We start from the raw sequence: 12,738 nt of genomic DNA on the forward strand, positions 1-12,738 counted from the left end.
GTCGATCCGCGATACGGCCGCTCGTTTTTACGGTGCCGTCCGATTTGCCGCGCTGCCGCGATCGGAGCGCGTACCGTCCGGTTTGTCATCGAGAAGGCCTCTGCAGGTAACCTCTGGTCGGACTGCCGGTACTTGGTCTGAGCGGGGCGGCCCACCGGAGCGCACCAATCCTGCCCGGTCGAACCAGCCCGGCTGGCCAATACAATATTGAGTGCTCTACACGGGCAGCCGAGGCATGGTATTGATACTGAAGTGCGGCAGTGACATTGATTTGCATCGGCTCGCCTTCTGAGAAGATTGGGATTTTCGTCGACTGCTGCGCGAGTGTGGGATGCGGTTTTGCGACTCCTGCAAGTTATATGCGACCTGTGCTTACGAGCTTGTGTGTATGTACACAGTAGCGGCGGAGCACCTTCAATTAAGGGGGGGGGGGGGGGGGGAGGGCACTGCCGACTTTTGGTCCCATTCTTTCCATGCAGCGCCCATAAGGCTAATGTTAAAATGCCAAAATCAAAGGGGGGCACGGTGCCCCGGTTCCCTCCCCGTTCCGCCGCCTATGTATGTACAATTGCATGCATTGTTTGATCCGATGCTTTTCAAGCTGCTATGATGTAACGCCGGCTAGTTAAAGGTGTGTTGAATTGCTAAGCTGATTGCTGCCTTGCTGCCTCCGATCTGGTAGAGTGAGATTTCAGGGTTAGGGTGGTAACTGTCAATTGATAATGTTACCCTGCCGTTACGGGCAAAGTTCGCTGGAGATAAGACAGAGTGGTGCTCGTGCTAACGAGCAACAGGCAGGGCCTGGGAGCAACTGGTGCTGCCAACTTGCCCTGTAGTCACTAGGCAGAAAATGTATGTGTTATACTTTTTACCTGTGTCGAACAAATGCTAATTCGATTCCCCGATCCTAAATCTGGCACATGCAAGCTTATTCGCTGACAAGAGCTTTTGAGATGCTCACCTCAGGAAGCCAATATTCTTTTACTCGCAAGCCCATCACCCTCGCCAGTATCTTTCTTTCCTAGCCGAGCTCGATGTCCCTGAACAGAGCAGCAGCAGCTGGCCCTGGACAGTGGACAGCCGCTGGCCCTGGTAGCACCGGCCCTGCCCCGCAGCTGACGTGCAGGCACGTCTGTACCGCTGCGGCCGCCGGCGGGTCAGCTGAGCGGGCAGGCCGGCTGCCTCTCGGACCGCCGCGCTGGGCCGCCGCCGTGCCGACTGCTCCGCTCTGGGGCTGTCGGCAGCCCCGCTGGCAGTGGATGACTCACGCCGTGGTTCGGTGCGCCGCGGCCGGCGCCCGCCTCGGTCACATCTCGCATGTATTATTCAGCAATTGGCGATGCAGCCGGGGTGCCAGAGCGCGCAGCGCGCTGTCCCAGCTGTGGGCGCCCATTGACCTACTGGGCCGGGCGGGTTCCTCAGAACCGACACACCGCCGCTGCCCTGTCGGCGCCGGCCTGTGCTTTTGTGTACGACGGTCACAACGGCGGCTCTCCCCCGTTTGAATCGGTTCCGTGAACGGGTTCGTTTGGGCCGCCGCCGCCCGGCCGACGACCGGCATTGCTCGGATTTCCATGACGTCATTGTGAGCGCCGGTGGACGCCAGCCTAGCGGTCACACAGAGCTCCCAGCTGACGGGCCGTGCACGGACGCCGGCCCGGCGGTTTATGGACAGCGGCCGGCGCGCTGACTCCGTCTATCACCGCCGGTTTATAGCGAGCTGTTCAGTGACTGTTTTAGACAGCCCAAACTGATGACGGGTCGATGGAAGACATCGAACGAGAACGTCTGACCTATCGCCGTAGGTACGGTCTGATGACGTGATGACGTGATCACCCAGTTGTCGCGCTGAGATTGCGTCCGCTCACTGGGCGTTGGCTTATCGACTCCATGCTGCTACTCTGGGCGACGTGGGATGCGGCACTGATAATCGGAGGCGCGGCACTCCCGGCCATGTGGGGTGAGGCATGCCCCGACGGTGTTTGAGCAACGTTCCTGTCGGTATTTGCATGCCCTTGTTCGGTGGTTGCTTTGGTAGATAGTGACGGCGACAATGCCTGACCTGTGCCGGAACCTTGAGTCAGCGCGGCGCGTCGGAAGTCTGAAGCGCGGGCTGTTTGCCGGGCCTTGAGTGGCGACTACCGATGAATCATGGCCTGTGCCTGTCGGCTAACCCCTCCCGTTTTGCCGCCTTTGTTGAGCCACTGCGCTTCCGTGCCTTTGTTTGCCCACCCAGGCGCCTAACACGTTTTTACACCTGCCACTCTGTGTGTTGTCAGATCAGAATATGCCGGCAGCACCGCCTGTGTCTGTATGGTTGTGCACTAGCTGAAGCGCGTGTTGTTGATCCCACTGCCCCTCTGATCGACAGGTGTTCCTGGTGCGGAAAATCACCGGCTCCGACTGCGGCACGCTCTACGCCATGAAGGTGCTCAAGAAGGCCACTCTCAAAGGTCGGTGGGCCGCCGCTCGGACGGCTGCAGACGTGCGATGTTTGTTGATGTGTTGTGAAGGCCAGCGGCGGTTGTTAAAGGGAGATAATGACCTTTTTCCACAAAATCTGAGTTAGGACCATTTTCTGACAAAACACAACAAGTTATAATGTAAATTAAAACCATTTTGCTCAATTCGGTACCTTGCCGCAAATATCTCAACTTGAAGTCACGTTAGCTATCGTCGTAATCATTTAGTTTTGCGCAAAAATCTTCTAGCATGCTTGGGTTATCGTGATTTGGCGCATAAACGTTCCCTATCGTCATCCTAGCACCATTGAATTCGGCGTTGAGGATAATGTAGCGACCATTATCGTCACTAAAAACATTGCTAAAAACGATGCCAGAGTTTGGTCGTGCTAGTATTCCCACGCCTCTGCTGTTTTTCTCTCCATGAGCGAAATATCCACTGCCTCCCCATTGATTTAACCACATCTGGGCGTCTGATTCTGATGAATGCGTTTCTTGAAGAAGAATAATATCTATTGCTTTCTGTTTAAACCAGGTAAATATTTTACGCCTTTTTGGCATTTTTCGTTGAGCGCAGCCTCGTAGCCCGTTTACGTTGAGTGACGCTATTTTAAGCTTAGGAGACACAAACATTTCCTAAATTTAGCATTCCACGGTCTGCATGCGCATCGTCGCTCCATCTGTGAAATTTATAGATGGAGTGCAATGTAATACTGTTCGATAATATTTTGAGTTTTGACCCGTAATGCTCCCGCAGAACCCTCCCATCCCCCCTCCCACTGGACGCAGCGTACGCACGCTGTGCCAACGAGCCGGCACCGATCGCCCGCAGCCGCACCGCCGGCCGGCCGCCAGATGGCGTTTTTATTTCGCGCGAAAAAACAAAAAAATCAGCATACGCATTATTTAAACGTAGGCAAGCTAACGTTACATCTCACTTTACGAAAAAGAAACGCAAAATGTAAAGCACATCGCCATAATTTATGTAACGTTTCCGTAACTTTCATACAATGTAAAGCACTGCGACCCTTGTCAGAACGATCATCGCGATGTAGCCTGCATTCCAAGGAAATTCAAGAGATAACAGTACCCCCAGCAATACACACACCGACACACCCCTCCCCTGCAACCCGCGGTACTGTTACCTGTACAGGTAATTGCCGACGAAACCGTGGTCACCTGCATTAGTCCAGGTACAGACGTCGCGCCAGGCTGTACCGGAGACGAGCCGTCGCGACAGATCACCGTCGCCCGTCCGCGGCCGCGCCGCCCGAGCCGGGCTCGGCAGCCGACCGACCGGAGCCGCCGTCAGCTCGGCCAGACCGCCACGCCGCCGGCGCCAGCCGCGCGTCCAAGGGGCCCCCGCGCGCTCCGCCGCCGCCGTCGTCGTTTGCGTCGCGGACGCAAACGATGTTGAGGAGAAAGGAGAAACGATGAAACGATGAAAGGAGCGCGACAAAATAATGTTGGAAACAAAGAAGAGTAGGCACTATGTACCCCCGAATTAGAATCTAATTAATTCTAAACCGAATTAACTCTAATTCAAATTAGAATCCTTACAACCAAGCAACGACAAGGCGATAACATAAACAAAAACCCAAGCGTCGCTGTTTGAAACAAAAGCGCCATATACTGCGACTTTTTTATAGAGAAGGACAACGCATTTCGGTGGGTGTTACAAGTACTGCAAGTACTGCTTCTTTTTTGCAAAAATAAAAACCTTTTTCACATACGAAAATGTGCTAGGAAATTTTCATATTTTATAGAAACTACAGTAGAAATAGTATAGATGTCGAGTAATTTTGATTTAAGAAAAAAGAAAGCTCATTATCTCCCTTTAACCCGCGCCCTGCTGGGGGGGGGGGGGGGTGTTTGAACACCCCCCCTTGTGGTTTTTCGCGAATATCTCAAGCGCCGCCGTTTTTGGTACACCTTATTATACATCAATTCTACACATGTTGTGAAAATTTCAGACCAAGGTCATTCAAGGTCAGGTCACCAGGTCACTTGAAGTGACCTCACCTCATAAAATGTTTCAATGTCTGTCATAGCTACATCGAGTGACCGATCGCTTTGAAACTTTCAGCGATTGCTAAGAGCAATAGCATGTACAAAATGTATATCTCAGAATTTTGATATCGATGACCTAAGGTCAGGTCAATTTTGCGACCTCCCCATTATAAGGCAATGGGAGAAAATTGAAATGCGCCTCCTTTGGACGAAAGACATTATAAACACTCCCAAACACTGAATTACAAGTGGTTTAGACACACTGAGCATGAAAATGGTGTCCATGACCCCTGTTTATGCCCTGAGGTCATCTTAGGTCACGAATGGCATCTAACAGTTTTTCGCAAATAACTTTTGATAGAGGCATGCTAGAGCGATGAAAACGCCTTAGATGTGTTCAGCTCGACGATACGGATCGACTGATATGCAACATGACCCTTTCCGGTCAGGTCATGACCTTGACCTGAGGTCAAATTTTCAAGTTGACCTTTCAAGGTCAAGTTATAGTTCATTCGATGCGTCTTGATGAGAGGAACACGATCCCGGTAAAAGTAAGCTCGTACAAGGCTTGGGTCAAAAGTTATTGCAGAAAAACTGTTTCCGAAAAAAATCGGTTATTTTTGCAGTTTTTGCCCCCTGCAGGCAAAACCGTTGACGTTAGGTCAAATCTGAGAGAATTACTCAGAAAGGGCGTTAATAGGGCTATCGAATGCGCTTTTCCGCGGCGCTGTAGCTCTATTAGTTCCCGAGTTATGCGTTGGCTTGTTGGAAATTGTCGACATTCGACCTGGAAATCGGCGAAATTTTGCCTTCAATGACCTCTGGTGACCTGACCTTTGACCTGACCAAAAAATTGACCGAAGTGATTTCCTCATTATTTTTGACGCTCTTTCCAACGCCGCCTTCCGCGTATCGCTACGTGGCCCAGGAGCCGAGTTAGAAGGGGGGGTGTTCAAACACCCCCCCCCCCCAGCAGGGCGTGGAAATCCAGGACCCCCAGCCGGGCGCGGGTTAATGGCCCGCGGCCGGCCGCCCCCGGGGGTGGTCCGTGCGGGAGGAGGGGCGGACCGGCTCCTGCCCAGGAACTGTTGGCCGCCGCTCGTGTCCATGTCTCACTTGCTGTCCTCGACTGTGTTCTTGTTTTAACCAAGCGATTGCCTCGCAGCCCTCCGTCGTTTATAAGTCCCTTTTATTCGCCCCTTGCTTTATATTCGGACTACATATCATTGTCACCTGCCTCCGAGCCCAGTATTTGAGCCCATTATTTATTTTTATCGTCCTTATACTTGCTTTCAGTCCATGTTCGTCTTTGTGCAGTCCCCTATTGTCCGACCCCACACTGAACTCAGCTCGTAGTGTTTGCTCTCGGCTCAGCTGTGCTTGCTATCGTACTTGATAAGCAGTTCTCGTCCATCCACTGCACGGTCGAGCGTGGTGCCCGGGGAAGTCGTCACTCTCGCCTACCTTGGCTGGGCCAGGTAATGTGATTTTCACCTCATGCGAGGCTGGCCGTTCATAATCTGATCGTTAATTCGTGGCCGCCCTGAAGGAGGCGGGGCCGTTGCGGATCGATCGCCGAACACAGTCATTCCGTCGTAATGCCGGTGTGATTGGGCCCGGCGCTGCGGCCCCAGACCCCGCGCGTCACTGAATGTCAATGACGCTGGTCGGACGGTGTTATAGAGCTGTAGTTGGGTCCTGTCTCCATGCCGTGATGATCTCTCTCTCTCTCTCTCTCTCTCTCTCTCTCTCTCTCTCTCTCTCTCTCTCTCTCTCTCTCTCTCTCTCTCTCTCTCTCTCTCTCTCTCTCTCTCTCTCTCTCTCTCTCTCTCTTCTCTCTCTCTCTCTACCCCTCTCTCTCTACCCCCTCTCTCCTCTCTACCTCCCTCTCCATCTCCCTCTCCCTCTCCCTCTCCCTCTCCCTCTCCCTCTCCCTCTCCCTCTCCCTCCCTCCCTCCCTCCCTCCCTCCCTCCCTCCCTCCCTCCCTCCCTCCCTCCCTCCTCACTCTCTCGCTACCGCCGCGCTGATTGTCCCTTCTCCTGATGCTGACCCTATACCAGCCTTATCATGTCCACCTCACCACCCTTTTCCTACCCCTCCCCCCTCCCCCTTCCCGCTCCCTGTCGCTCCGATGCGTTCTCACCGACGCGTGTTGGCGGCGGAAGCGGCGCGATAGCGACCTCGGCTGTGTCGGACGGTATCGGCCCGCCGCGCCCGGGGCACCCCGCAAGGTCAGGGGGTCACCGGGACGCGATGTTAGTGTGTCGGGGCCGGCGGGAGCCCAGGTAACGTGGTGGTAATGGTGACGGAGACGGAGACGGAGATGGAGATGGAGACGGAGACGGAGACGGAGATTGAGACGTAGACGTAGACGTGGGGTGTGGGTAGCAGGGACAGAGAGGAAGCTGGGTTTGGGAGCGACATAGACAGGAGAGACTGGACGGTGAAGATGGACGTTTGTCTGAGAAGTTAGAAGCTCCGCATCCGGCGCCCTCAATGACGCAGCCTCCCGTGTACCAATGCTCCGCACATCACAGCCGACCAGTCCGACCCCGGCGGGCCGCGCTTCAAACGGACACCGAGCGGGGTTGGCTGGGAGCACGGGCATCCGCTGTGCCCCGGTTGGCCTTTGATTGGACCGCGATCATTGGGTGGCTGGGGATGTGGGAAGGGCACGGGGCTTCTCTGTCTTCCTGTGAATGTTTGGATGTCGGCTTGTAACCAGGGGCGGCGCCACGGGTTTTCGATAGGGGGGGACGGGGACCGAAAATCCCAAAAGTAGATACTGATCGTGTATGCAAAAAAAAAAAACGAGGCACGTAACGCCGCGAAACTTGGCAAGGCCCAAAACACATCGAATGGTGCATCCCGTTTCCAAACTTATCCTAGGACACCTAAGATCGATCACCTTTTCAAGCATCCTTGCCTCTAAATCAAAATTTGCAGTCTTGCCAACTCAAAGCTGGTTTCCTACAAGCTGCGAATTGCTTAGGTATGAGTAGCAGTGCCAGCTATTCTTACGTTTCGTACTTTCAAATTTTCGATCTTACGTCTGGTCAGCTTCAGGGCTTCACCATCATATAGTCATGGAGGAAAAGTGGGAATATCTTCTGCTCTGACAAGTGCGCCAAAACTGCAATATAATTTCAGAATCATGACATCACCACCTGATCCATATGCAACGGGCAGGGTGCAGCTAATGGCTAGCCGTCAGTGGTCATGTCATCGGTGGTCACTCAAAAGGCCATGCTAGGTCATGGAAGGTCACCAGCCGTTATTTGATCACACTTTCTGATGGATTTTACTTACCAAGAGCTTCGCGGGAAAAACGAGCGCATGCACCGTTGAAAAAAATTGAGTGAAAGGGTCTCAGGTTCGGCGACCTCTGCAGGTGAAATGCCCCAGGGTAGGATTCCGGTGCTTGTTGATTAACTTCGTCAAAAATGGCAGTAGAGCTGTGATGTCGGCACCATTGTGTTCGTCATGATCGAGCTGGCACGACCTGCATCGTTCTCATATTCACCCTCCAATCGTAACAACTACAGCAGGGACTGGCAAATGGCGGGGCACTTTAGGAGGTAATGAAGGTCTCTGGAAACCTCATCCCACATCTCTTTAGCATTAGTGGCTCTCCTTATGGAACAGGTTTCTTGACTGGTCTGTTTCACCCCAGAATTCAAAGACTAGTCAAGGTAAAACCGAGCGCACCACAGTGAGCACAATTTGATAAGCTGGTGTATCTCAATTTTCATGTAGAACCTTTCACGTATCACGGACCTAAAACCCTTTCGTGCACTCATGCAAAAGCAACTGCCATGTTTCAACAGCTGGTAATGGCATTTTCACAGCCGCTGACGTAAGAAGGGGAGGGATGGGGGGGGGCTCGATTAGACCCCCAGCCGTTCGGCCGCCGACCGAACTTAGTTTTGCAAAAAAAAAAACGAGTGCTATCGAACCCCTTGACGAGAGGGAGCCGATGCTATATCCATTATCCAATTATAAGGTCTTGGGCTACTGTGTGCTTTTTTGGTCCTGCCTGTGATCTATCCGAACACTTCTCCCCACAAGTGCTGGGGTTAAATGGCATAGATTTCAAATGGTCCCTGTGGTAGAACTGCCATGCTTGAATTTGACTAATTAGGAATGGAAAATTTTCATATAGTAACGGAAATCTATGGAGTTTCAGTGAACTTGGTTTTATCGGCAATGGGGTCTGGCAGTGGGGTGGGGAGGTAATAAGTAATAACCCTGCCTGCCGCCCCAAAAAGGGGGCACGATCCCCGAGGCCCTGCCGATCACCTTATAACTACAGGCATCACAGCTCCACACCTTTTGCAGATGGCCAGGACCCCCTGCGATGCATCCCAACAGCAATCTTTATTCAGAACCTGCCTTGATTAACCAACGATGCATTAAATGCGACGGATAGCTCTATAATGCATTATTATCAACTATTGAACGGGCCTCGCCGATAGGGGGGTACTGTACCCCCTAACTTTCGATAGCGGGGGACCTGTCCCCCCCGTCCCCCCCGGTGGCGCCGCCCATGCTTGTAACTGCTTGTGATGGCGGTTCTTTTGATGATTGATAGCTGTTTATGGTTGTCCATATTCCTTGTTATGACTTACACGCTGTGGATGCTTGGATAATTTGTCCTTCCACACATCTGACGTCATTGCTCCTGTTGTGACAATTGTGTCTGATCCTCACACGTCTTACTGATGTCATCATTCCGTCTTTAGCTGCCCCGTTGCTCTGACGTCACCACTATCTACCATCCCCCGTTCTTTTGACGTCATCATTCTGTCTGACACCTCCCCCGTTGTTCTGACGTCATTTCTCTAACCCCTCCCCCTTTGTTCTGACGTCACCACTGTCCGACCCATTTCCCCCGTTCTCTGACGTCATGGCTCTGACCTCTCCCCCGTTTTGTTCTGACGTCACAGTGCGGGACCGTCTGCGCACCAAGAAGGAGCGCGACATCCTGGCCGACGTGCAGCACCCGTTCGTCGTCAAACTGCACTACGCCTTCCAGACAGAGGGCAAACTCTACCTGATACTGGACTTTCTGCGCGGCGGGGACCTCTTCACACGGCTCTCCAAAGAGGTGCGCTGCGGCGCCGGCCGCCAGCCGGCTGTTAGGCGCCACTCTGATTTTAGGAGCTATCAAATATAGAGTGGAGCTAACTGGAACTTAAGATGCCTGTTTGTGATATGTTTCACACCTAATGTAACCTTGACTCGTGTTTAATTCCTTGAGCCCTGATTCGTGTTTTTGTAGTTATTTAAGGCTGATGGGCGCAAAATCACCTTCGTAGTCGGCGCGCCCTCAAGCCCCAATAAACAAACAGGTTATTCACAGATGAATAATGAATGGATCAGCTCCAATAATGGCGTGTTTTACAGATGTTTTAGTATACCGTTTCCAGCATTTCCTTTGTGCTTCGAGTTAGGTGACTAGCACCTACTACGTTTATTTTCTTATTTTATATTGCGTGCTGCGTACTTTACATAACGAAGCTCGATTTAGAGCAAAACTAGCTGTACAGATAGCATTGTTTTTGTCCTTACGTCTGAGCTGTTAGGTTCGGTATTAGTTTGTCAGTCTGGGCGGTCTCATAGCTTTCAGGCTTGCTATTCTGGGAGATGAAAGCTGAATGTGACTGAAAAACAGGTGGTCTGAAATCTGATGCGAACTCTGATACCCCAAAGCCTGATGCAAAAACCACTCGACTTGATTGCATTTCTTGCCTCGTGCAGTCAGTAGTGAAGTTGAAGGGCACGCCAGCTTTTGCATTCAATTTATTCCGGCCTAAACCCTTTTTATAACCTGCAAGTAAACTTTTTTAACTTGAATAGGGCAAGATTGGATGGCGATATTTGAATGTGATGCCTTTTTGAAGGATTTTGCCTTATCAGTTGCTTTGTCGAATAGACGGCTGTGGAGGTAACTTTGACTATGACGAAACAACTGTAGCATATTTTGGGTTAATAAGCAACAGCTGCCTTCCATGTCCGGTGGAGAGAAAGGTAGCCCACTGTCCAATGTCCATCTCCTATAGTCCATCTCCGGACCTCCTGCTCAATGCTCCGGGACGTGCAGACGCTCTTATAAGTTTCAGTCCATGTATGGCGTTAGCACAGGCAGAACTGTTAACGGTTTGGGATTTGAGATGCGGTATTGCTACCCATCGACTGGGCGGCACAAGAGCGGAATTTTAGCTGCAGTGTGAACGTCAGAGTCTTAAAATACCTCTTTACCGTCTAGACTGTGACGACAGTGCTGATTCTTGCTACTGCGTTAAAGGGACCCTCCCACCTTCCAAAAAGTTAATGAATTGGCATGAAAGTGATGTCGCTCGGTTCAGAAAGAGCGAAAACGAATATCTACCAAATTTCATCGAAAAATGTTCACCGGTTTTCAAGATATTAGGACTTTTAGACTTTTACCTTTGTTTACTTTTTGGGATCTCCGCTGTTCCCAGGGACTTTATTTGAAAGTGCGGCATTTGTTGCGCGCAAAGCAGCATATACCACCGCGTGCTACCAAACGTTTTAGTCAAACATTTAAAAATCGTTAGATATCTGCGTTGACGTCACACATTCAGAGGGGTATTCCTATGCATTAGCCCCTCTGAATCAAAATGCTGCAATTTTTGAAATTCAATATTTCCGATTTAACACGCGCAGTAGAAGGGGGGGGCGGATTTCGCCCACCCCTCCTGTTTTTCGCCAATAACTCGCGCCGCAAGTACAATATCAATGTGAAATTTCGGCTACCTGTCCAGAATTGAATAGCGGATCTTCTCGTGCAAGAAGTAAGAAAATCGGTTCACAACTTTTCTAGTAATAGCGGTGTAAAGTCAAACATCGTGCCGCCGCGGCGGCGCGGCGGCGCGGCGGCCGGCGCTAGCCGTTACGCGCCGCCTGAATTGTAGACTGTGCCGGGGCGGGACGGTTCCGTCTTTACATCGCGCTCCTTACCGCTGATTATTTTAGATTCGCGTCAAATTCGGTGAGAAGACTGAGAATTGTACAGGCAATCATATGGTCAAAGAATTTTGAAAATCGGCCGGTAACAACTTGAGTTATGAGTGTGTAAACACAAAATTGTGATTGCCGCGTTTCCCGCGTCCGCCGATCCCGCTTCAGCCGGCGACATCTTACCCTTAGCAGGCTTCTAACTGCCATATTTATCGTTGGATTGTCTAGAAATTCACCATACATACTCATAAATGTTTGCTCTTTCGTATAGTGAAAGTTGTAAAAAAATCGGCCGGTAACTTTTTGAGTTATCGGCGTGTAAACGCAAAAAAGTCGCTAATATGGCAGATTTGACCACATTTGACCTCATTTGACCTTGAAGATATTGACCTAGGGTCACGAAATTCACACACAATAGAGTTCCCCATGGCCCCCACCTACCCTCCAAATTTCGTCTTTCTAGCTCCAGTGGGAGCTGAGATCTTAGGGGGGGGGGGGGGGCGACATCCGCCCCCCCTTCCACTGGGCGTAGTACTCGCAACCCTTCCACTGCGCGTGTTAAGGCATTTCTCGATGTTGTGAGTGCCGAAACCGGTAAGTGTGAGCCAGGGACCCCATTTTGGCCATCTCAACTCAAATCTAATGTTAAGGTGGGACGGTCCCTTTAAAGTTTGTAACCTGAAGGCTCTCCGTGCTTATTGAGTTATGTATTGACTATTAGCAGCAGTGTTGCACACCATACGCCCGTGCCGCCGGCACGACCCACTGCCTGCCGTCGTCGCGACTCTCCATCCCCGTATTGATGGACCCGCGGTGCGCCGGCCGGTCGGTCCGGCGCTGTATAATTGATGCGGCCGTGAGGTGGTCACCGGCCGCGGACGGTCCGACAATCGGTCTGTGATTGGGGCCGCTCCCGGCACGCCGCAGCTGTCCGGAGCCGGAGCTGCAGAGGCGGCCTAATGCCGGTCGCCGCCAGCGGGTCCGTTCCGCCAGCCGCCACTGAAGGGATTAGCGAGACCGCGCCGGCCGCATTATTCCATTAGCTGTACAATGCAGCACGGGTATTGTATTTTGGACTGTGACCTTTTCCAAAAAGCACCCGTCTAACAAGTAACAGGAAAAGCTGATTATGTAAGATATACTTGTCATTGCGCAGAAGGCTGAAAGCTGTTGATATTTATATTTCGAGGCTCGTTTCTGGTGGTATGCGATCACTCAGGAACGTACTGCGTATACTGTCATCACCGCAGGAATTATATTCAATATTCAGGAGCCATATCA

The 12,738-nt window shown here is 51.7% G+C and overlaps 1 protein-coding gene across 1 annotated transcript in view; it reads left to right on the forward strand.

Moving 5' to 3' along the window:
* The window catches only part of LOC122388079 (ribosomal protein S6 kinase 2 beta-like), a 137,606-nt gene that overhangs the window by 21,807 nt on the left and 103,061 nt on the right, over window positions 1-12,738 (forward strand). Inside the window, exons 5-6 of the mRNA XM_043378861.1 lie at window positions 2,372-2,453; window positions 9,420-9,580. Coding sequence (XP_043234796.1) covers window positions 2,372-2,453; window positions 9,420-9,580 — 243 coding nt within the window. The remainder of the gene's footprint in view (window positions 1-2,371; window positions 2,454-9,419; window positions 9,581-12,738) is intronic.

This window comes from Amphibalanus amphitrite, unplaced genomic scaffold (assembly GCF_019059575.1).
Source record: "Amphibalanus amphitrite isolate SeventyFive unplaced genomic scaffold, NRLGWU_Aamphi_draft 000307F_arrow, whole genome shotgun sequence".
NCBI classification, from domain to species: Eukaryota; Metazoa; Arthropoda; class Thecostraca; order Balanomorpha; family Balanidae; genus Amphibalanus; species Amphibalanus amphitrite.